General features: G+C 41.4%; 1 protein-coding gene across 1 annotated transcript in view; it reads right to left on the reverse strand.

The window, feature by feature from the left end:
* Nucleotides 1-1,486: 1,486 nt before the first annotated feature.
* The window catches only part of WNT2 (Wnt family member 2), a 53,734-nt gene continuing 35,784 nt past the window's right edge, over nucleotides 1,487-19,436 (reverse strand). The window contains exon 5 of the mRNA XM_090286768.1: nucleotides 1,487-2,121. Within this exon, the coding sequence (XP_090142894.1) occupies nucleotides 1,892-2,121 (230 nt within the window). The 3' untranslated portion in view covers nucleotides 1,487-1,891. The remainder of the gene's footprint in view (nucleotides 2,122-19,436) is intronic.

Below are 19,436 nucleotides of genomic sequence, written 5' to 3' on the forward strand. Positions count from 1 at the left end.
TAATGGCTTTGGGATCCCATGAAAGTCCCTTTGTCTTCCCAGGAAGGCACTGACAGCAAGCCTCAGAGTAACTGAGACTGAGCCTGCTTGCCTGGCCTTCCTACTTCCTGCGGGCCCCTGAGCTCAAAACAGCAGCTGTCATGACCCACTCTTTCCTGCTTTAAATCCATAGGACAAAAAGAAGGAGGAGCCACTTTGGAAAAACCATACAACTAATTTTGGGTTTAGGAAGTGAGGGAAAAATACGTGAATGCTGTCATTTAAAAGAGGATAACGCAAACCTCACTTATGAGAAAGTATTCCAGTAGGTTGTTTTTCACAAGCCTCAGTCTAAATATCCTGCTGTGAAGGGAGGACAGAGAAACTGAAGGGCAAATTAGTACAGAATGAGCAAGTATTAATAATTTGACATCAGATGCATGTAAGAAAACATCCTGTTAGTTAACATAGCTCTGTGAAGAGATCCCATTTTGAAGAAGGAACTAAATGTAGAAGTAGCTTCGTATATTTCACCTTTTGTTTTCTATGTAACATACAAAGTGGGCCAAGTAGCCTCTCTATTTCCCCTAGCTGTCATCTTTTAGCTGGTGGCAGAAGTCAAACACAACTTTCATACTGGTGTTCCCATAATTACACCCGGGTCTCTTAAATATAGTCTCCAAGTTACAATTTGTTTGCAATATAATATACTAGGGTTACTGACTTTATAAGTAAGGCTATGTGTAATTTGCTTTAGGCTATGGTGTTTTGTCATCTTGTAAGCATCAAATGAGCACAACTACATATGACAGGTCTTTAAAATGTGCTTGAAGGGTGATGGGTACTAGCTAATACTCCTCTGCAGACGTGGCCAACTTCTTTTAGGCATTTGCTTATGGTAGAAGCTGCCGAGGCTTGACTTGGCTCTGGAAACCTTTCTGTCAGCATTTTGGTTCCCTGTTCTTGTCATCCCAAAAGTTTTCATTCTCAAAGCTGTGTTAGTTACAAAATTCCATAGGTCACATGCATCATATCAGACAGGAATTTTATCCCTTCAATTTGTACAGACACATTTTCTGATATTCTACTCACTAAATTATTTTCCTCCATCTTCACCTGATAGTTACAAAATACTGTCAGATGTCAATTTTCTTTTTAACTCTCTTCAGATCCTAACCAAAAAAAAGTCTATTGCCTAAAAGTTCTTTATATTGAGGGGGCAGTAATGCAAAGCAATCACTTTCTGAGGCTTTTGCTGTTGCTGTACCAAAGGATAACAGTCCCACCTTGTCGCATCAGATTTTAATATGGCAATAAATGCCTTGAAATAGCTGCATTTTAAACCTAAAGTTTACTGAAAACCACCCTTCTCCAGGTCATTACCAATTACCCCGGGAGGCTGTGAAAATCACTTGATCAGGCCAAAAAACAAAAATAAACAAACAAAAAACCCCTTTCTTGGTCTTTTTAAAAACTAAAGTTAATTCAGTGGCAGTTGATCCTGCTTTCTTTACATTACCCTTCATAGAGAAGTATGGAATTGAACTTGAGCATTTGTTGGAAAACCAGAGAACACTCCTTTGAGACACTCTTTCCCCTCACACCAGCCAGCTGCTCTGCAAAGAGGAACCATCTGGGTGGGTAGAGACAGTGATCTGGGCCCACAGCCCTTCCTCTCTAACAGCCTATCCTGGCCAGGAAGAGATGTGTCCCAGAATGCTGGAGGTGGGGAGGGTAGGCATGCTCCACATGCAGCATGTCACCCCAGTCCTGGGGTCCTCAGTGAGGGAAGAGAGGCTTCTGTTGAGACAAAGGGTGCATGCTTCCCAAGAGAGAACCCAAAAGCCCAGTGTCCTTGCAGATCCAATGGAGTCCTTGTGTGAGGGAAGGTGGATGGCAACCTTCCCTGAGGTCATGTGGGAGCTGCCCAGTCAGCACTCTTAGGGGCCTTGCAGGTGTGCACATCCAGGGCCTCCAGGCAGTCCTGACAGCGCACAGCACAGCACCAGTGGAACTTACACTCACACTTGGTCATCCGTGTGACATGGGAGGTGTCATAGCCTCTTCCACAGCACATGACTTCACAGCTGTCCATGCCTCGGGAGGTCAGGTTGCACACACGGCCTGCTGTACCCAGGGAGCCTGGAAGATAAGCCAGAGGTGTCACTGAAAAGGTGTGAGTGGAATGCAACATGCCTCAGGAAAAGAATTACAAAGTAATCCTCTAGAACAGGGCACTGACCCCTACTCACCATAGCCTGGGGCTGCAGCACCAATTCCAGGTGCTAACCACAGGGAACACAGTGGTGCCTAGAGGGCCAAGTCCAGGAAGGATGGCCATGAATGGAGTTTTGGATCTGCCTTGGGCAACCTGACTCCAGCATTGCCAGGTCTGAGTTAGATAAACCTTTCAGATTTTCCTTACCTAGCCTCGAATTGATGGATCACTGATTGATTGATCACAATGAAAGAGGGATCTATCCTAGTCCCCTCTCTCCCGAACTTAAACGACATTAAGTAAGTCGTGGCCAAAATTGGCTCTCTGGGAATGTGTGAGGATATGGAGCCCTCAAAGGGAGGTGATTCTGTTTCCCCAGACCTGTTTACTCCTAACTCCTTAGAAAGAGCAGAGAACTCCCATCGATGAAGGGATGGTGTGGGTATTATTTGCCTAAGACCTTGAGGAGGGAGCAATGCCCATCCTGGTTTACCTTTCAAGCTCGGTCTCACAGGCCATCTGGATGTGTGTGAGACGCCTGGGTGAAGCCAGGAATCTAGGCCTTTGATGAACAAAATTGGTATAAAAAAAACCCATTAAGAAAGACCACTGGAACACCATCTTAGTTCATTAGGTGATATTTGCTAAATGATAATTCATATTTATGTATTTGTTCCCCAAAAAGAACCTCCAAAACAGGAAGCCTCTTAATTTGTTCTTTTGAGTTGGCCAAGAAGTCTGTTAACTTTTTTTTTCCATAAAATAAAAGACACATTTTTCATTTTCACCAATAACTTTATTGATTTGGATATTTGAGTATGTTATCTATCTCCTGCTATAGCCTCCTAGTAGGTAAAGGCCAGAGGTGCTGCTAAACATCTTCCAGTACATAAGACAGCCCCATGGCAAAGAATTATTTGGCCAAAATGTCAATATTACCAATAAATTTTGTAAACCACTTTTGACACGTTTGAGCAGTCACAGTACCTTCTCTATACACTGCACAAATATTTTTTGCATTTTACTTGAGTTTTCACCTTTCTTGAAATAATAAAGCATAATACACTGAAAATGTTGCATATCTTCTTCCATCATCAATATTAAAATGGCTGCACAAAATTCACCAATTTTGATTTTTTTAATGCATGCTGATATGACAGCTGTCACAATACAATCTAACAAAATTGATTCAAATGAAGTTAAAGACAACTAAGCACTACTAGAGCCACCATATGGAAAAAACTAAATGAATTTTTGGCCAACCCAAATTTTGGCAGAAGCACCTAGAATTCTTTCACAAGGGCATTATCAGACAAGAGAACTAAATGTAGTGGACATTTTCAGAGAGTCTGCTCAGCTAATAATGATCCTTTCTGCTGCTTCCTGCTGAACAGAGATGGGTTCCTGGCAGCTATAATTACCCTGCTTTGTTGGTGGCAGTTGATTGGATCAGGAGTGGGCACCTGACTTGCACTGGGTCAATTGGGTATATTTCTCTTGGGATTTGTGATTTTTAAAAATTTTTTTTTAAAATTACAGTTTGCAGTCAACATTATTTTGTATCAGTTTCAGGTGTATAGCATAGCAGTTAGACAATTACATCCTGTGTAATTTTGATGGAGACTGTCATTCTTGCCAAGTAGAAACTCAGTAGCCATTGGTAGCCATCCATGTACCACAATAAAGTTTGTGGACTAGAGGAGGTCCACAGAGAGACAAGAACAAGGTAGTTGTACAGAGACAGCAAGGGTAAGATATGGAAAGAGAATGCTGCTCAGATCCTGAACTGTTTTGTAGTCCTTTCTATCTCTACCCAAGGTCTGGTTGCATTCCAACCTTTGGATTCCTAGAGAGTTACATTAATTCTCCCTTTTAGCTTAAACCTCTCCAGTTTCTATTACTTGCAATCAAGAATCCTAAATAATTAGAAAAACTAGAAAAGCTATACTCTTTATTAAAAAAAAAAAACTTTTATCAAGACAAAAAAGACAGTGACTGAATTCATTTTCCCTTCTTCCATCATGTAACTAGGAATTTCTCCCTCTTCATAACTCCTACAGTGCCTCATGACTTTCTCTGTGTTTATCACAATCTGCACTGTGTTCCAATTATCTATATAAATGTCATGCTGCCCTGACTGTCAAGAATGACCAGAGAAACAGCCAGGTTCAAGCAGGGTGTGGGGTCAAAAAGAGGAGAGGGAGGGGCAGAGCTAGCTCTGCGTGATCAGACCGCTGACAGCAGGAAGACAGGCAGGGTAATTTCATGAGGAGAGGAAGGATGGCAAAGGCCTGGGGTCAGGGTGGTGGGTGGGTCAGCCAGGGATGGCCCTGATTCCTACATCGTGCTGAAGAAACAAAGAGTTAGAAGAGGCAACAGCTGGGACTGGCTTTTGCAGCAACCATCAGGACAGTGCTCAAAATTACTGATTGTGCAAAAAGGATTCACGGCCAAGTGTTGCCTCTTAACAGCACACCCATTTTTTAACTCAATAAACATTTAGTGAAAGCAAACATGTATAAGACACCATGCTGGCTGCTGAGAAATTTTGTACATTTGCTGAAAGCCTCTGCTACAGTAAAGTTTTGTGCAGAGCACCACTGTAGACAAAGCTCAAAGATGGGACAGTTAGGTTATTTAGGGCTTGAACAAATCAGGGCTCAAATCTTAGCTTTGTTATGTATCAACTGTGTTATCTTAACCAGCTTACTAATTTCATTAAGCTTCAGTTTCTTCCTATGCAAAATTGGAAGCCTCATAAGGCTTCCGTGAGGATGGAATGAGATAATGTGTGAAAGTGCCCAGCATAATAAGTGCTCAATAAATGTTACTATTCATTCAATTAGCAAGTGTTTACTGAGTGCCTACTATGTGCTAGGCACAGTTCTGGGAGCTTAAAATTTATTGGTTAACAAAACAAAGATCTTGCCCCAAGGAGTTTATGTTCTAGGGGAAGTGAGCCAAACATATTATAATAATAATTATTGACATTAATATTAATGGTAGCAAACATGATAAGAAGAGGAGCTGTTAATGGCACAGTTTTATAGAGGAGGTGGCATTAGAAATATGACATAAATCACAAGTAGATTTGCAGGAAAAATGGGGTAAAAGGCATTTCAGGCAAGAAGGAACCTCCCAGTCATTGAATTAGGGGGTGGGTGGCAGGGGGTGTCAGTTATAAAAAGACTGAAAATGCTCATTTGGCTCAACAAGAAGGAGGTGACTGGTGCCATTGATGAAGGCAGCATCAATGGGACAATATGGATGGTGCAGTGGATTGAAGGGCGAGTAGGCAGAGGACAGGTGGACACTGAGTGAAGGCAATTTTCAAGAAGCTTGGTGACAAAGCAGATGAAACGCATAGCTGCAGTCAGTGATGAGGTTGAAAATGGAACTGCAAGGTTATTTTAGGCCATTAAGCTTATTGGCATCTTGTTACGTAGCAGATGTCTGACACAATTCTGCGGGCTCTTGTTATTAGAAGTCAGGATAGTGATTTCTCTAGGAGGGGCAGTGGAAAGGAGCATGAAGGAGGCTCCTAGACTACTGGTCCTCTTTGGGTTCTTCATCTGTGCACATTATATGGGTGTGCTCATTTGAAACAATTCACTGAGCTGTACATGTGTGACATGCATTTTACTGATTGCATTTTATATTTTACTAAAAAGGAGAAGACAGAGGAGGAGGGAGAGAAGGCGGTTACAGTACAAAGACCTGGATATGTGTGAGGAGCTGAGAAGTGTTAAACATGCTGTAATGTAGCATTCAATGGGAGGAGACTGGCAAGAGATGAGTTAAAAGGGTAGGTAGAAGCTGCACTGTGTTAAAGGCCTGTGTAGTGGGTTAAGGGACTTAAACTTTAACCCAAGGCCAGTGGAACGCTACTGAGAGTTTTTACACAAAAAGGCAACATGATTTGATTTGTGGTTCAGAAGAATCACTATGGGTGCTGGGGTCTAATTGGTTAAGGAAATAAGTTAGAGACCAATAAAGTACAGTGGGCAGGACATGATGTGGCTGCATGGAGACACTGTTGGTGGTAATGGGAGAGATGAACATGTAACAAAACCCCTGGGCTGCTCCAATTGAAACAGAACCCACGGGCTGTTTAGTTAGGGGCCCGATTGCCCGCCGCCAGAATTATAACTCTCAGTACCAGAGTTTGTTGAAAAGAAAAAAGAATTGTTTATTTGCACATAGTTCTGCCTCCCCCTACCAGACCTGGCCAGTCTTAGGAAAGTCAGAAACACCGTTTCCCTATTTTCTAGGCACAGTTCAGCTTTACCAGTAGCTGCCAATCACTCAAATCTGATTGGGGAGGTCCTTTCTGTGCTGTGGTGCCCACCAGCTCTCAATGCAGAACCGCCTGGATTCTCAACCTCCTTGTAAACTGCCTTCTTCCTGTAAACCACATGGATCTCCTCTCCTTCTCAAAACCGCATGACGAGAGCTTCTTCTTAAAGCAGCCTGGAGACCCCTGCTCCTCCAAGCCACATGGAGGGAGCACACCAGAGCCAGGGCCAGAGAGAGAGTGAGCCCCAGAGAGCCAGAGAGAGCCAGCCCCAGAGCCCCAGCTAAAATGTCCGCAGCTGCTTATATATCCCTGACTGCGTCCTCTGACGCAGTGGGCGTTGCAAACAATTCTGACCATTCACAGAACCCTACGCAGGTTCTGTCTGCTTCTTCCATACCGCCCCACAGTCCAAGACCCCTCCCATCTTCCTGAGCCTTGGAAGTAAAGCGGATCTTTTTGCAACAAAGTTTCCAGCCACTAGCTCCAGGCATGCAAGGGCATCCTGAAAGCTGCTTCCTTTTCCCTATCTCCCAGCAGCAAACTCTGGGGTTTGTTTTTGGACTCTCCTGCTTCTATAACAAACAGACTCAAGAGATGTGCTGACTGATTGGACAGATTGCTGAGAGGATAAGAAGTCCTCCCAGTTTTCTGGCTTGAGTGACTGAGTTTATGCTGATGACATTCCGTGAGGTGGGGACCACCTGGGAAGGGACAGGCTTTAAGAGAAGATAACAAATTTAGTTTTCAACAATTTGAGTTTGCTGTGACTGGGTCATCCAGGAAGAAATGCTCACTGAAAACGCTCTTTGGTACTCAGAAGGGAGATCAGAATGGAGATGCGGATTAGGATATCTTTTGCTCAGGGGTGCCCACTGAAGCCATGGGCATGAATGAGACCCCCAGCGGGTGTGAGGAACACTTTCACCTGCTATCTCCAAGGCAACTCTAAATTTTTACTTTTTTATGTTTTTTTCATAAGCCCTCCCCACCAATAAATATCTTCACTTTTACTGAAATGCACTTATCAAAATATGAATATATCAACATGGAATTAGAACTTTGTCTTCCCCTTGGGTCTGTGGGGCATGGGGTCAGGACAGAAAGATCTCACTCTTGAATTGGGCTGAAGGTCTTTTCCTGACATCACACTCAGTGGTCTCTCCCCAGTGGCTTACAGCCTGAGGTGTCTGAGCTGGTCATCTAACTCAGACTTGAGTAATGAATGATCATGGTAGTTTTTGTCTCCCAAAAGCAGAGAATTGAGTGGACTCTGAAACAGAAGAATTGCTCAGGGAAATAACCTCAACCCCTCGAAATTCTGAGGAGAATCTACAGAGCAATGGCCACTGACAGAGCTTAATCCAGAAGTGGTTTCAGTAAAGGAGAAAAAGACTGGCAATCGGATACCTCCGTAGTTCAATGTTCAGTTATAGAATTCTTGAAAATATGAGTAATCTGAACATACCACAACCCACTGGCTGCCCTACTGGCACAAAGAGGGCCCAGAACCAGGAGGAAGACCAGAGGGGTTTTTGAAGGTTGAGAGCTACTGATGTGAGAGCAGCATGGGTGCACTTTGGAGTGGTAATGGGCACCTGTAAGGTGTCAGCAGCATCCAGAAATGGGCCACCGCAGAGGGGAGGGGCAGGCTCTAAAGTCCAGAGAGAGAATGAGGCTGCAGAGCGATGGGCTGTTAATAGGCTCTGCTTTCGGGTTTGAATCTCATTAGATCTAATGGCAGACTATACGGCAAAAGGGCAGTTTTGACACTTGTCATTTGAGCAAAATATACTCATTGAAATGGCTGAAAAGAGCACTTCCAGAGTGTAGAGCTATATAAAGTTTGTTGGCATTGCTTTCCTTTATTGGAATTATAATAAGGAGTCATTATAATTGATAGTGATAGGGATATACTGTTCTCAGTTACCCCTCCTTTCCAAAACAAAAAGCAGCACCATTATTCTGGTAAGAACCAAGACTATGTATGTGCGTATGTGTACAACTCTATGAAAGGGAGCCATTCAGTTTTAAGGTCTGCACGCTTTTTTATTCCTGAATATTTGGGCCATATATTTTTAGATCTGTTTTCTAAATAACATATCAACTTACTAATGAGCCATCGCCCCTGCTTGGGCCACACAGCAAGAACAAATGGGGAAACAAAGCCAGCTACACCTATCAGCCTTGCGCCCAGAAGGGACGTTCTCACATTTTCAAAGCCAAATAGAGCTGAGGTTCATCCATCCTTCTTTTCATCTTTTTTCCCCCCTTCACCCTTCTTCTTTCTTCTGTATCTTCTTTTTCATCCTCTTTCTGTTCATAACGGGGGTCAATATTTATGGAGCAATGACATGGGCTATGCCCTTTGAAATGCATTTGCCAGCATTATCTCATTTAGTTTTCATAGACTTATGAAGTAGGTATTATTATTACCACTTTGGAAATGAGAACTTGGAGGAATAGGGAGCCTAAGGGACTTGCCCAAGATCACACAGGCACCAGGTGGCAGGCTGAGGTTGTGAAGGCCAGATTGTCTTACTCAGAGCTCGTGCTCTTGACCACTGTGATGTGGAGCCTCTCGGCAGAGAGCCTGGTTTTGATGCCTGCCAGGCCCTAGGAAGCAGGCTAGCATGTAGTAGTATATGATCAGTGCTTCTGCCTATTACCCACTCCTTTCTCTTCATTATTTTATCAAATAAAGAACTTGCAAAGGTCCTGATATGTAACTTGTTTTTTTGGAGGGGACCTTTTTTATCCAGTTCATTATATGCTGTAGACAAGACTCCTAAAGTTACATAAAAAAAGTGAACAAGACTTGTTAACATGGTGTTAGTAGCTTATACTGCATTTTTTCTGTGCTAATATTCCTGTCACCTTTTTGAGGAATGAGACTAATTGCCTTGCAATACCAAGATGACATCTCCACAACATGTGTACCCTCAAGGTGGTTTAGAAGTATGTACTGATGTGGCCACAGCTGAAGACTTTGGGAAGAGCCCCCTCTAAACAGAACTTTCTATCTCAGGAAAGCCCATAACCTTAATTGGTATCTCACCAAAAATGGAATGATAGTCTGATTACTTATCTAACTCTCTTCCACACTTCATCCTAAAATTTTCTGAGCCATTACCAAAGACCAAATTGATCTTTGAAGGTCAAATATTTGCATCACATGGTACCTACAAAAGCATGTGTGGCTGGCTCTAAAAATATTCCAAAGGAGAAATTTAAAAAATATTTTTGGGTGATGGCCCTATCGTTAGTCTTCCAAATTGATATGTTAAAAGGATAAACATATATTTAGATATTACACATTAAATTTACTTATTTAAAAAATCATTAATATTTATCAAAAATGTAATCTCTTACTGCACTTCAATTTACTCAATTGACTTAAGAGAAAGTGACAAGTTGGAAGCTCTTTTCCCTGAGTTCCCTTTGCTTTCAGTTTGTGAAGTGTGCTCAAATATGTGGCCTGCCTAGGTGCAGGTCTTAGTCCCCAGAGACAGGGCTGCAGACTCAGACTTAGCAAGCTCAACCTTCTGTCAGCTTCACACCACACTGACATGACATCATTTGCCTAGACTCAGTGTTGCTAAGATCCAGGCAGCTTGTAATGTCTATGCCTTGGGAAGTTGTGTGTTTTGACCCGATCTACTCTTTTCCTTTCCTTAGGCTCTGTCCTTACCATGACTCACACAGGAGCTCATACATGCATGGGGAAAAGGAAGATGAAGAATCCGAGTTTCTATATCACATGAATTTGTGACCACATCATGTAATCTTGGCAGGGCAATGTTGAAGGAACTTTACAGTATCAAGCATCCCATCTAGAGAGCTATAAAATAATGGAGTCAGGGTTTCCAATGCAAAAACATTTATGTCTCCATTAATATGCATCTTCCTGACAGCTGAGGAGGATGGAGGGCTTTTGCTTATGGTTCCCAGACCTGCACCTCTGGGACCTGGAGGAAGGGCGCTGTCTCATGCTCTCTCTCTGCGGATGGGCCTGTGTCTTTGGAAATTCCTGCCACTCCAAGCTGATAGAAGCCCATACGTTGACCATCAGGGTGTAAAGCAACATTCGCTTAAGCCCGTCATCCAATAGGCTGTTTCCCCTCTGGTTGACATACATGTTGTCATTAATGACACATATTTATTTAGGGGGAAAAAAGAATGTTAAGGAGAAAATGTTAGAGATTGCACATTCATCTACTCACAAGAGTTACCCCTGCCTTGTATTAAGAATTGCAAACTAGGCCTAGGCCCAGACTGGTACAGGATCTGACACCACCAGGGGCAGACCCAGGAAGTGCAGATCATTCTAAGAAGCACCAACAAACAATAGGAGTCACAAAAATGGGGAGACAGAGAAACAACCCCCCATCGAAAGGAAAGGTAGAGTCCCCAGAAAGAGTGCTAAATGAAATAGAGGGGAGCAAACTATCAGATATGGAATTAAAAGCATGGATTATGGAGAAGCTCAATGAGCTCAGCGGAAACTACAAAGAACTCCAGAAAAACTACAGTGAACTCCCGAAGAACTATAAGGAACTTACTGAGAATTATACCAGCATCAAAAAGGACATGGAAGCTATCAATAAGAGCCAGGAGGAAATGAAGAATATGATCTCTGAATTGAAAAACACAGTAGAAGGAATTAAAAACAGGCTAGAGGAAGCAGAAGATCGGATCAGCGAGCTGGAGGACAATGTATACAAAAACTCACAGACAGTGCAACGAAATGAAAAAAGACTGAACAAGACTGAAGAGGCTCTAAGACAGCTGCAGGACAACATGAAACGTAATAATATCCGTATCATAGGAATTCCAGAAGGAGAAGAAGAAGAGCAAGGAATAGAAAACCTCTTTGAAAAACTAATGACAGAAAACTTCCCTAACATGAAGAGAGAAAGAATCATGCAAGTCCAGGAAGCACAGAGGGTCCCAATGAAGATGAACCCCAACAGGCCCACTTCAAGACACATCATAATTAAAATGGCAACATTCAAAGACAAAGAGAGAATCCTAAAAGCAGCAAGAGAGAAACAACTAATAACATACAAGGGAGCTCCAATAAGGCTATCATCAGATTTCTCAGCAGAAACACTACAAGCCAGAAGGGAATGGCAAAATATATTCCAAGTAATGAAAAACAAAGGCCTACAACCAAGAATACTCTACCCAGCAAGGCTCTCATTCAAAATGGAAGGTGAAATAAGGAGTTTCCAAGACAAAAGAAGGCTAAAAGAATACATCTCCACCAAACCAGCATTGCAAGAGATGCTAAAGGGTCTGCTTTAAGAAGATGAAGAAACAGAGAGAGACAGAGAGGAACACGAGTACAAAGGGGGAAAATGACAATGAATAAGTACTGAAAGAAAGAAGGAACTTCTACCATTTCCAACAACATGATTGGAACTAGAGAGAATTATGCTTAGCGAAATAAGCCAGACAACAAAAGAAAATTACCTTATGCTATCACCTGTTACAGGAAACTAATGAACAACACAAACAAATGAGCAAAATTGAACCAGAGGTATGTAAACAAGGAATAAACTAACAGTAACAAAGGGGGAGATGGGAGAGAGAGAAGGGGTAAGAAGGGGAAGGGTCTAGTCAAAGAACATGTATAAATGACCCATGGACATGGACAACTGGGTGGAGACTGAATGTGGCAGAAGGGGGGGCAGGGTGCAAGGAAGCAAGAGGGGGAAAAAAGTGAGACAACTGTAATGGAAAAACAAACAAACAGAAAAATTTTTAGTGGGGGGAAAAATAAAAATATAAAGAATAGAAATGCAAATTCAGTGAATATTAGAAAGACAAGGATTTTCCTTCACACTGTATATATTTTCTCCCTATCTGATCCCTCCAGAATTTGGCATTCTAAAGAAGTAAGTAATGACCAAAGTTTCTTTGCATAAAACTAATAAGACCAGTTGTTACTAACGATTTTTTTGACTAAGACTTTGACTGGAATGTCATGCCTAAAGGAGACATGCTTGGGCTTTGGTTGTTACCAAAAAGCCCTGAGCAGCTGGGACTGACTTTCAAAGGTAATAAAAGTCCACGAGATAAAAGGCCTGGTACCTTGGATGGATGAGCAGTCCATGGCAATCTTTCCAGGGAAGGAATGAAGGTTGTTTTCCTGAAAGATGGCTAGAAGTGACCTTAAGGCACAATGGAAAACCAGGAGGACCTGGAAAAGACAGGTGTTTACAGGCAAGGCTGAATGCCAGGTATGTGGCTCAGCTTCTGTGCCCTGAAGGGCAGACTGAAGGTCACCCTAAATGTTCCTTGCCTAAGTTCCAGCAAAGCAGAACTAAAGATCATAAGTGATCATTTGCTGCTCTTGTTGTGTTTATGCAAATGAACAGGATAAGTTAAAAATGAACTTAATGCAGTCCCTTTAATGACAAGGAGGGTAATCTTAGGGAGAAAAATCAAGATTCAAGGAAGATCACAATGCCCAGTGGTAGACTATAAAGTAGTCCAGCTAACTGTCTTTAAAGTTTCTTTTCATTTAAAATTTGTTTTCATTTGAAAGTTAAACTATGTCTGTGGCATTATCAAAGATGTTTAATTTAGAGGCAAGAAGAATGTCAAATGCCTTGCAACTGGATGTCTTTCCTATAAGACAGTCCTACAGATTTAGAGACTTGTATGTGGGTTATGTTACATAAATTAACATGTGTTTTCTGTTTTCAAAGGACATAAGCCTACGATCTCATTATCTGAGTGATTGTCTGTACGTATAGGCCTCACTTAATCCTGTCTGCATTGCTGCCTCCTGAGACTCAATGGTTTGGCTGAACTAAGTGGCTGGGTTGGTGAAGAACGGGGTGGTCTGTGGGCTTCACTTTAAAACTGATTTCTCTTTTCTATCCTAATGGCTTGGACAGAAAGAGCCCAGAGGCCTGAGAGGGGGGAAACCTAAAATATTTCCCTCAGTCCAAACTAAGTATAATGGGCAAAAGGGTTTTGGACAGATGAGATGTACCTGGCATACCTTCCTCCAAAGAAACCCTTCTTTTCCCTAATGTGGGACATTGAAAAATTAATACCTGTCTTTTGTCATCTAGTGGTTATGGATTGAATGATGTCCTTTAACCCTGTTGCCCCCAGAATACAACAAGGATGCCAGCCTGTTAAACCAAGCATGCCGTTGTCCAGAGACAGCCAACCAACCTGGAGTCTGCACGATCCTTCCCCTTGTGGGAAGGCCACCCTCCCCTCCACACCCCCACTGTTATTAGGGATTTCTTGACCCAAGGGTAGGTAGGACGACGACCATGTCCAGCTTGAAGCAGCTAGAGGAGCTCGAGACCTTCGTCCATTGTCCTTTATAAGATTGTAAAGCGTCTTAAGTCTGAGAGGGAGGGATTGTTATTTTTTATTGTTAAAATATTTAACTAATTAATTAATTATTTAAAAAACAAAAAGAAGAAGAATATATGAAAGTGTGAGGCAGGAGAGCTTGTATGTACGACCCATGGGCATGGGCTTGGGGAGGGGATTGTTGGGGAAGGGGGGTGCTGGGTGGAGGAGGAGCAAAGGGGAAAAAATTGGAACTATTGTAACAATATAATCAATAAAATATACTTTAAAAAAAAAGAATTGCAAACTAAAGCTAGGAAAGACTATGTCTCCGCTTATCTCAGAAGATTTTATTTAATGTTTTCATAATAACTAGGAAAAGTTTGACTGGCACAGGAAAGCATGTCCCATTAACTTAGCAAATACCATCATGGAATTAAAGTTGTTGAGGTCAGACTCTTCAAGGCTTTGCACATCTGGCACTAACTAGCCCACCCAAGGTTATTTCCCACTGCCCCCTGCTACACCTGTGTCCTCTAATCAAGCCATCTTCTCACCATCCCACTGAAGTGACATTCTGATATCACAGGCCAGTAGACTGTTTGTTCATAAGAGTTACTATCATCTGCTGCTCTGGACTTTCCTCTGACTCCTTTAGACTGAGAATCTTCCCATCCTTCAAGATTCATGCCTAATTCTGCACCCTTCATAGAGCTCTCCCTGTCTGCTCCATGTTCAGCTGATCTCCTTTCTAAGTCCTATAATGCATGTCCCACAATAGGGCTCATTCACTGTTTTAAAATGTTTGGTGAGCCCTTGCCAGAGTGGCTCAGTTGGTTGAACACCATCCCACAGCTTGAAAGGTCTCAGGTTTTATTTCCAGTCAGGGCACACACCCAGGTTGCAGGTTTGATGCCTGCTCAGGACTGGGGCATGTAGCAGAAAGCAACCAATTGATGTTTCCCTTTCTCTCTCTGTCTCTGTCTGTCTCTGTCTCTGTCTCTGTCTCTGTCTCTGTCTCTCTCTCTCTCTTTCTCTCTCTCTCCCTTTCTCTCTAAGAGAAATGAAAATATAAAAATGTCCTTAAATGAAGATAAAAAATTTTTAATGTTTGATGATTTCTCATGTATCTTGTCTCCCCAAGGACAGGAATTAGATCTTATATTTCTTCTATATATTGCATGGTGCTCAGGTGGTCAACATATTAAATTTAAAATAATTTAAAAAATCAAGATCAGCCTTCCCTTGCCAAATGAGGGCACACTTCTCCAGGGAGCAGTCACCCAGTTCTCAGACACAATGGTGAGAGTGAACTAGCTAAAAAGTCTGTTCTAGTCAAATTATATTACTTGATATATAAAGAACATATACAAAAACTATGGCTCATTTGTAAATGATAGATTTAAAATGACAACTTAGAGTTTGTGGCATCAAACTCAGGTTCTATTATTGCAAACAGAGTAAAATTAATTAACAACTCACTCATTTATTGAATTGTAGGACCTTAAGGAATTTCTAGGTGAAACACAGATCTTAAGAGACTCAGAGAAGTTAATATGTTCATGGATACCCAATTAGTAATCAGTAGAAATAGTAATAGGCAGCAACAGGTAGCCCCAAAGTCTCCCATCCATGCTGCAGGGATCTTTCCCTAGGAATAGAAAATATTATGCATTTGAAAATATGCATTTATACAAATATATAATAAATTTATTCATCTAAATTTAAATAAATAACAATTTGATGACGTGGACCTCAATGCTATGAATAAAATGACTCTTTAAAACAGTTGGGTTTTAAATCAATAATGAATTGGTGGATTTATCTCTGGGTTGTTAAATTTCATGGCCATCATCTAAACCAATCTGGAATTGCAAATCTGTCCACAGGCTGCTCATAAGTGGCTCTTTCCATTCTGGTGGATTATGGTCCTCTTCAACCAGTGAATTTACTTATTAAGGTGAAGTCAATAGATATGCCAACTTACTCCATTTCCTTTTAAATTTTTTCAAGGAAAACAACTGACAGCATTTATTGCCAATGATAAAGTCAAGCTTTCAAGCCAAAATTAGAATTTTGGAAATTTATGGTGTCTACCACTGTGAGCCTGACAGCTTTCCACTATATATATATATATTTATTGAATTTATTGGGGGTGACACTGATTAACAAAATTATACATGTTTCATGTGCACAATTCTACAACACATCATCTGTACACTGTAAAATAAGCATTTTAAATTTTATTATTCTCAACGAGGACATGCCCATTGATTTTAGAGAGAGGAAAAGGAAGGGAGAGAATGAGGGAGAGAAAAATCTCTGTGAGAGAGAAACATTGATTGGTTCCCTCTTGCACATGCCCTGACTGGGGACCAAGTCTACAAACCAGGCATGCACATTGAGCAGGAATCAAACCCGCAACTTTTTGTTTTATAGAACAATTCTCTAACAAACTGAGCCATTTTGGTGACGGCTAAAATATGCATTTTTAAAGAGGAGATTTACCACACCAGCACAAAATAGGTTTCATGGAGAAAGCTTAGTCTAATTAAGTAAATACATTATTTTAAAGTACTTCAACATCATTTTTTGCAACACATTAATGCACTAATTAGAAATGAATTTCTTTACTTCTAAGAAAAGGGTGTCTATTTTGTAAATTCTTTGTTAGTAGTTGGAATTATGTCAAAAACTTCAAAACAAGAAAATAAAAAGTTTCTTTTTCTATAAAATTTTCTTTTGTTTTGAAAGAAATAAGTATTTTGGTTTTTAATTTTCACAAATTGAACCTGATTGCCACTGTCAATTAATTCAAATTAGGTCACTTTTCAGTATACCCTAAAAGTACAGAAATATTAGCAAGTTTATATTCTGAAAAGCAATGCAGATTTATAGAGCATGTCTATAACCAAATAGAATTGGATGTAAAAATATTTTTGCTTATGTTAACAATGAAATCAGATGAACTACCCAGTAATCCCACTAATTATACATAAATTAAAAAGGCTCCCCAGGGACTTCCGGCCAAGATGGAGGCTTAGACAGACACGCTTGGTCTCCCTCTACAACTAGAGAGGAATACAACTACATCAAAACAAAAGATAACTAGAAATTTCAGAAAATAAAACTACACGGAAGCCCAATGTATGAAGTTATAAACCAGAGGCGCCCTTCGGGCAGGTAGGAAGAGCAAAAGTGGGTGGTGCTGTTTGCGGTCGCACCAGGGACAGCGGCAGGGGGAGCAATCCCAGCTGCAGGGAGAACAATCCCGGCTGCAGTCAAACCTCGGCAGCTTGCAACCCCAACGCTGGGGAAAGCAGCCACCACATCTTCTTGAACAGTGAGGCCCAGAGGGTGGGAGGATGGATCCCGGTCTCCTAGCGGAATAACTGTGTGAATCCATCTTGTACCCCCGCCCCCACACAAAGCCCCACAGCGCTGCGAAACAGGTTGCGGATAGGCGCCGGTCGCTGGGTCGTGACGAGTACACTGGCATTGCCCCCTATAGCCGGCCCAAGAAAACAAAACGCATCTGTCAAAATGAGGCAGACAACTATAGAAATCCCGGTGGCGCAGCTCACCAGGCAACAGATGAAGAATCTGACAGATGAACAAATAAGAAACCTGTCAGAGGCTCAGTTCAGGGCCATTGTTATCAGGTGGCTTACAGAATTAACAAAAGATCTGGAAAAAGATGTGAAAGAATCGAAAAACACTCATAATGAAAGGAACAAAACCACATACGAGACAGATGGTGAGGAAAGAAAGTCCAGAGTTCAAATCAACAAACCAGAACACAGAGAAGGAACAAACAGTCAACCAGTGCAGAGAGAAAAAACGGGAAGCAAGGATGAGAGGATCAGAAACCTCTGGGACAGCTATAAAAGGCCCAACATAAGAATCATTGGTTTGCCAGAGGGCGAAGAAGATGAACTAGAAATTGAAAAATTAAGTGAAAATATAATAAAGCAGAACTTCCCAAACTTGGGGAAGGAAATAGACTTACAGGTCCAGGAAGCACAGAGAGTTCCAAAAAAACTGGACCCACGGAGAACCACTCCAAGACACATTATAATCAAAATGTCAAAAGTTAAAGATAAAGAGAGAATCTTAAAAGCAGCAAGAGAGAAGAAAAGAATCATGTACAAAGGGGTCCCAATTAGACTATCAGCTGACTTCTCAAGGGAGACCCTGCAGGCAAGAAGGGACTGGCAAGAAATATTCAAAGTAATGAAAATCCAAAACCTACAACCACGAATACTCTATCCAACGAAAATGTCATTCAGAATAGAAGGGCAGAGAAAGTGTTTCCAGGACAAAACAAAACTGAAAGAATTCATTAGATCCAAACCACTGTTATATGAGATGTTAAAGGGACTGGTTTAGAAAAAGGAGGATCAAAACTATGAAATCTAAAATGAAAACTGCATCACAAGAAACAACAACAGAAGCTAGAGAATTGAAACAAAGGCAAACTAAACAGGCAACAAGAGTGGAAAAAGAACTATAGGTATGGGGAACATATTGGGGGGAGTTCAGCAGGGAGGGGGAAGGGGGAGAGGGAGGGAGATGATATAGGAATTAAGGATCATGGTAGGAGGGAATGGAATAGACAGAGAGAGGTTGAGAAGAACTATATGCACAACTAATGGACATGGTCTAAAAGGGGGGGACAACTGGAGGGTGGGAGGCCACCGGGTGGAGGGGAAAAGAGGGAAGGGAAATTGGGACAAATGTAACATTATAATCAATAAAACACATTAAAAAAAAAAAAGGCTACCCAGAAGTAAAAGAATTGAGTATTTGGTAGCAGCTAACAGCAATAGATATAGACTGCTGCTCCATTTGAGACTTTTTATTTTATCCAGCAAAATGGGCAGCCAGCAACAACTTCAGCTCAGGAAATGCTCCATTAGGCACTTGAATGTGAGGAAAAGTTCCATTTAACACTTCAGTTGAACTTAAATAGGAATTTTCATAAACTCTGAATCATAAAGTAATCAGTGATGAGTGAAGATGTTCTTAGTGGAACCAAACAAAGTGTGACTATAGAAGAAATCAAGTTATCTTTAAGCTATGACACTATACCAACATAGCTAAGAATTCAACTAACATTTTGATGAATGCATTTTTTGTTATTTATATTTTGTCATTCAATTCAATTCAACATGTTTATAAGGTAGGTTCTGGGGATTCAGCAGTGGACAGATATAATAGTTCTTGCCATCATGGAACCAGAGTCCAGTGGGACAGACGGGTAACAAACAAATATTTAAACAAATTAACTGAAACTTGAGGCACGTGCTAAGAATGAAAGAACAAGGCTTTCTGGAATGGAGGATCAGGTAGATAGATGGTTGACATTGAATAAATTTTAAGAAGATGTGGTAATGGATGGATATGGAAATGGAAAAGTAGTGTAACAACTGACTTGCAGGCTTATGGCTTGGCCAGTGAAGTGGATGGTTGTGCCATTTTCTGAGAAGAGGAAACCTGAGGAAACAGGCTTTGGGAGTAGGACAAACCAAGAGTTCAGCTGTGAACAGAAGTAAGTTGGGAGAAATGTGAGCAATCTGAATGAACTGTGAAGAATGGAATTGGATATAAGATGAGGAGAGA

Source organism: Furipterus horrens, unplaced genomic scaffold (genome assembly GCF_987537825.1).
Source record: "Furipterus horrens unplaced genomic scaffold, mFurHor1.1.pri manual_scaffold_9, whole genome shotgun sequence".
In the NCBI taxonomy this organism is placed as follows: domain Eukaryota; kingdom Metazoa; phylum Chordata; class Mammalia; order Chiroptera; family Furipteridae; genus Furipterus; species Furipterus horrens.